The sequence below is a fragment of the Sesamum indicum genome, linkage group LG3 (assembly GCF_026168435.1).
Source record: "Sesamum indicum cultivar Baizhima isolate 11 linkage group LG3, ASM2616843v1, whole genome shotgun sequence".
NCBI classification, from domain to species: Eukaryota; Viridiplantae; Streptophyta; class Magnoliopsida; order Lamiales; family Pedaliaceae; genus Sesamum; species Sesamum indicum.
This window is the reverse complement of record NC_142659.1, coordinates 22,858,353-22,864,352: the sequence shown is the minus strand read 5'-3', so window position 1 is coordinate 22,864,352 and position 6,000 is coordinate 22,858,353. Positions and strand designations below refer to the sequence as shown.

Below are 6,000 nucleotides of genomic sequence, written 5' to 3'. Positions count from 1 at the left end.
TTTTGTACCGAATAAACTGAAAATTAAATAAAATATAATGTAACATTAATATATTAATTAAAAAATACTTGTTAATTAATAATTATAATTAATTAAGAATGTATTGACCATAAAATTATTATTTGTTATTGTAAACATGGATATTAAGATTTTATTATTTATATATTATATTTATATTTTTTTTATAGCCGATTCGATTCGTCACAGGAATAAATAAATTAAATTGAACCAAATATCAAATCTACAATTTGATTAATATATATTCGATAAAATTTGAATTTTTGATTCAATCAGATTAATCGTAAATTGCACACTCTAATCGTATTCAACTCCGGCACACATTTTTATTTCCAGCAAATTAAACACCCAAATTTCACATCTACGAACTAACATTCTAATTCGTCGACTGATGATAACAAAGCGAGCGAACTACAGTGTTGAAAATAAACACGCGTAAATGCAGCCATTTCAACCGCCAATAACCTTGGTAGCTGCACGCACAGGTTGTTGCCCCACAAGACCATCTGTCCCAGCCAATGCTCTATACTTATCCTTCCTAGTAAGATTGGTACATTTATAGTTCAAAGTCTTTGCAATCATTTCTTGAACACTATTTGCAACCTCATGGCTGGATTTTCCTGCACTGCAAGTCTGATCAGGCGATAGCTTGTTCAAGAATGTGACCTCATATGCCGGGACAGGGTTCATAAAGAAGAAGAAAGGGTCTAGCCATTTGTGCCCTCTAGCTGTTGTACCATGGAACATACTGGTTTTCACGACGATGGCCACCGGCACAATTTGATCTGTCAGTTCAGCAAACAAGGACGAGAACCTAAGCAAATAGGGTTCTCGACAGGTAGTCCCCTCGGGGCACATCACCAAGTATCTTCCTTGATCCAAAATATCGTTGATCAGTTGAGCATCCTTGGTACGTTCTCGTGTAAGCCTAGAGGTCTTTATTGGGCTCAAGAACTCAGTAAAGCTCGCAACAGAGTAGGAGATGGTGGTGGTCATGCGACCAAGGGATGCGGATACGAAAACTGCATCGAGCACAGTTCTATGGGAGCAGACAAATACCACACCTCTTCTGGTGGAAGAACTTTTGGCACCACGAGGTGGGGTGCCTTTGACTGTGATTGGGCAACCCATGAAATTCACAATGTAGTACGTTAACGATATAGGAGATAGTGAACCGACGAGGACACGCAGGATGGATAATATAATGCCAATTGGAAACCATAGAATGATTAGTAGTGCCATCAATGGTGTAGGCTTCTGGACTAGTCGACCATCGTGGAAGATCACGGGCTTTGGTAACGCATCGTGTCTCACGGGACGTACCTCCGGCCTTGAGGGCACTATGTACCTTTCCTGCATCCATGCAAAGAGCAGTAATCGATCAAGGATTTCATGTATCATATGGATCATTGATTCGATATATTGATTTCTCTGTGTAGTACTCTTTTTTCAACAAGATATTTTTTAAGATGTACAAATCATCGTATCAGATTAGGATAAGTGCTTCGAATCTTCTATTTCAATTTAGGCCGTGTTTGCCATTGTACGTCAGAATCCTATAAACAGATCCCAACCAACTTCTGCAACTTATTAATAAAATTGTAAAAATTAAGTCGTTTTTCTAAACACTTAATTTCAGTTTTTCTCCACTTTTTTTACCAAAAAAAATAAAAGTTATCACGAATATCCCATAGAATTATATATATCTCCTTTCCCACATTGCGTATGCCCTCCTGGCGTATACCTTCTATCAATTACCCTATTAGCACTCATTGCCTTAGATAAAAAAAGCATTTGGTGGACAACTATGTAACTTAGATAGCAGTTTGGATCTTCCATTGCAAGATAAAACACCAAGAAGAAAGAAGATCCAAACTGCAGGAAAAGGTGATTATTTCCTACACTAGAAATGGCTACTGCTTAAATATTATGACAAATCAACACCTTTTATCAGGGTTTAATCCAATTTATCCGCTGTGATATGAGAAATGAGAAAAAATGCTTTGTAAAAAAAAATAAAGCAAATTATTCCTCTGTATTTTTTAAAATAAAGCAAATTACCCCCCTCCCCCCTCATATCAATGGAAAATATAGGGGGTAATAGGGATTAATTTGCTATTTTTCTTTATAGGGAATTTTTCGTTCATTTACCATATCACACTAGAATAAATTACATTTAATCCTTTTTTATCATAGTCAAACAAAATGGATGCAAAAAATTAAATTTCAACCACAATTAATTTTCATGTCATAGTTTTAGCTATGTCAAAACATCTTCCATAATTTTTAGTTATGGCTAATGTTTAGACATCGTTTGCAAAAACAATAACTAATAATCATTACATAACTATAATTAATTAACATTTATCAGGATTAATTTTTCATTTTAACCATAAAAATTAATCATGACACAAAGTTACGATTTTTCTAGCAAAACTTACTTCACATATTTCATGTATTAGATATGTAAAATAATCTCAATTATAACTACAAAAGAATGGGGTGGTGAATTCAAAACCTTGCATAGTCTCATAAATGGAAAATCTGTCTTTCTGTCGCCGATGCCAATGTCCGGCATTGATTCAGCTCCAAACGCCCTTCTCAGAGCAATGGCCTTGTTCCTGCCAACAAGCACCCCGGCACTAGCCACAAATCCCGTCGCAATGCCCTTATACGACGATATCTCCGTGCCTAAAACAACGTCCACACCCAAATAGTTCTTCAAGAAGGGCTCGACCATGATCCTTGGATTTGCCGTTAGCACGCATTTTCTCCCACACGACGAGAACACACGCCAGGTCTCCGGATGCATGTCTTCAGAGTAATGCTTCGGCAAAACTGCGCTTGCAGCCGACTTAATTGCCGACACTTTCACCCCAGCAAACGTCGCGAAAATCAGTACACGGATGCCTGCGGCTTCTGATACGAAATAGTACAGAAACCCGGCGAGTGGAGATGCCAAGAGCAGTAGAAGTAGCCTTAAAATCCCTCCGACATCGAACGCAATTAGTGCAAAATAAGGGAAAGAACTGCGTCCGATGAGCAAGGTGCCATCCAAATCAGCTACCACAGTATGGTTCTCGCGGCCTTTGGAGTCACATTGGAAAATCGTGGGGATTCTGTTAGGTGTGTTTGTCTTTGGGACAGCCATACTGCTTATCACAAAGGCAATTCGGGATTGCAGCTTGTCATGTCTGTACGTAGATTATATAAGCCTGAATGCTACAGTTTCACAGGAGTAATTAATGACAAGGTTTAATTGCATTTTTAGTCCTTTAATTATGTATTTTGGGTAGTTTAGTCCGGTGACTTGTTGAGTTAATTGTAAACTGGTACTTCAACTTTTTTTAAATTCGGGATTTTAGGACAAATTTTATAGTTATTTCTAAAGTTGGTCAGAAAGTGACATCACAATTTCAGTCAACTTTGAAATTTCCGACCATAGTTAGGAAAATTCATAAGGACAATAATTTATTGATACTTAGCAATGAACTTAACAAGGAATAAGAATTCTAAGTTCTTGAAATTTCAAAATTAACATTAGAAAAACAAAATATTTTTTTGCCATAAATATTAAAAGGAATTTCAAGGCTGCAAAATTTCTTAGTTGGTCTTGGTCAGAATTTATTAAAGTTTCCTCCAAAAGTTTACTAACAAATATTTTCGTTATTAAATCTTTTAGCAAAATCAAAAACAAAAAAATTCTGTAATAAAATCAATGATGAACTAATCACCAAATATATATTTTTCTTGCTAAAATCATTGCTAACGTAAATTAGCAATGTATTTCACTAATTCTCAAGAAATTTGTGTTGCTACGAATGACATTATTTCTTATAGTGCATGAAAAGTAAAGGATCAATTTACGACTCCTAACAAATTATAGAATTAAAGTGTCAATTGACTATAATTGCAGGGATTAAAAAATATTGCAATTAAGTCTTAATGACAACATTAAAAGCCCATCCAACTCTTGAGCTAATAGAGTTATTAGCATACCCTCGGAGTAATTAATCTGGATTACAGCTAAACTTAATTAGGGGTAATGGGTATTAGTTAATGCAGTTTGCTGCTGTATTGCAGAGTCAAAAGTGCATGGGAAATGGTTAGGTCTTCTTAATTTTCAAGTTGCTGCACATTTCAGGAGACTACCCTGAAATAGTATCTTGATTAAAGCACCCATAATTAAAAGTAGATATGTTAATTAAAGATTGCTGCAAAAGAATCAAGTCAATTGATTGAATGTGTTTACCTAACTTTAATATTAATTATCATCTTCCACCACTGAAAAAAAAAATTGATTATTCCTTACCTATAATTTACGAATATTCCAAAAAATCACCCGATGCATTATCGGACATATACTCGAACACGGCATCCGCTTGTCCAAACATATGAAATATAAAAAAGAAAGAAAAAGACACGGCGTCAGACACGCCACAAACACGCATGTTGAGGTGTCCGATAAGTGCTGGAGGCTTGTCGGACACAGTTTTAGCACGCTTCGGGATTTTCTTTTTATAATTTCAAAAATTTTTGGGTTGTAAAAAAAATTAGGCTTAATAAAAAAGAATAAGATTTAATTCACTCCTTCCAGACTAAAAATTTTGGGATGAAATTACTAAAAATTTGAGAGATGATCATGATGATTTAACTAATTTGAATATGAGAAATTTTTCGCTGTGTAATTTTTAAAATAAACTGATCATGTATATTTTTAAAGTCACATTTGGTTAAAAAATATAGATGTAAGACATGTTTATTTTATATTTTATCTTGATATTTTCATGAGTGTATATTTTAATTTTATGAAAAATTGAGAACATATATATAATATATATTATATGTACCCATGTAAGTACCGTGTCGTATTCTAAATTTTTTGTATTTTTCGTGTCGTATTATGTTCGTATCGTTGTGTCTATATCCATACATCATAGTTCCTTACACTATAAATCACTATGGTTTAAAATTTATAGTAAATCAATACTATCTATGTCCGGTCTATAACTTCACCCACAGTTAAAATATTTGCAAACACTTGCAGAAACAATAATTAAGAATTATTGCATAATCATAATTTACTAGTATCCGAAATAATTTTTTTATTTTAACGATAGTAATTAACAACAGTGAAACGTCATATATTACTTAGTGCGCTATAAAATATGCAAGGATATTGTGTGTGTTTATATATATTGCAAGTGCTTTAAAAAATATATATGTCGAACTAGCTATACAATATTTTAGCTTATGTGATGAAAAATTATGGATAAATGATAATGAAATTTATTAATAATTAGTATTAGTGATTGGAGCATACTCGATGCGGGTATATATACTTTCACAATCGTGCAGTGGAGATCGAATTCCTCATCTGAATGCGGGTTTTGGGATCACAATTGTGCAGTGGAGATTGAATTGCTCGTTTGAATGCAGGTTTCGGATCTTTGGAGCTAGTAGGGTTTGAGAACCTTACCCAAGAATATGTCACACGGGTCCCATAATTTTTTGGGTATTCCCACTTTAATGAAGAGTTTTTTTGTCATTTTCTAAAAGGGTGAAGTAATATACCCTCATCATATAGTAATACAAATTAATTAATTCCTCGTTTCTGTATGGAAAAGAAAATTCAACTTTGGAATGTTGATTAATTTCTAAAAATGGAGACTAGAAATGAAATCAAACAAGCTCTAAATTATCTAGTAGTAATATGTATGTATATATATACATATATCCATATCTTTTCTGCATATTCTGCATAGTACTGTGTTTATATATGTCGAATTACACCTCACAGAGTGTGCAGTTTATTAGTAAATTATTAATTTTATTTCCATTAAATAAAACGATAAATTTTATTTAGACCTCCTATCTAAATCTATCTTTTTCTAAATAAATAATTCTAAATCTATTTCACTACGCACTCAATATTAAAAGGGAAAAAATGTAATTTTAGTTTTGCAATTTAAGAGGGTGATA

At 33.6% G+C, this 6,000-nt stretch overlaps 1 protein-coding gene across 1 annotated transcript; it reads right to left on the bottom strand.

Annotated features, from left to right (window-relative positions):
- Positions 1 to 322: 322 nt before the first annotated feature.
- On the bottom strand, positions 323 to 3,197 carry LOC105158453 (glycerol-3-phosphate acyltransferase RAM2). Its single transcript, XM_011075218.3, has 2 exons — positions 2,537 to 3,197; positions 323 to 1,371 (listed from the first exon to the last, which is right to left on the bottom strand). The coding sequence occupies exons 1-2, from the start codon at positions 3,167 to 3,169 to the stop codon at positions 469 to 471; spliced, it is 1,536 nt and encodes a 511-aa protein (XP_011073520.1). The 5' UTR covers positions 3,170 to 3,197; the 3' UTR covers positions 323 to 468.
- Between the last annotated feature and the right edge of the window lie 2,803 nt (positions 3,198 to 6,000).

Excerpts from the sequence above, each read along its gene's own strand:
- LOC105158453 (XM_011075218.3), bottom strand. The coding sequence starts at position 3,169 with ATGGCTGTCCCAAAGACAAACACACCTAACAGAATCCCCACGATTTTC. Across the intron at positions 1,372-2,536 it reads CATTTATGAGACTATGCAAG|GAAAGGTACATAGTGCCCTC; the intron begins GTTTTGAATTCA and ends GCATGGATGCAG.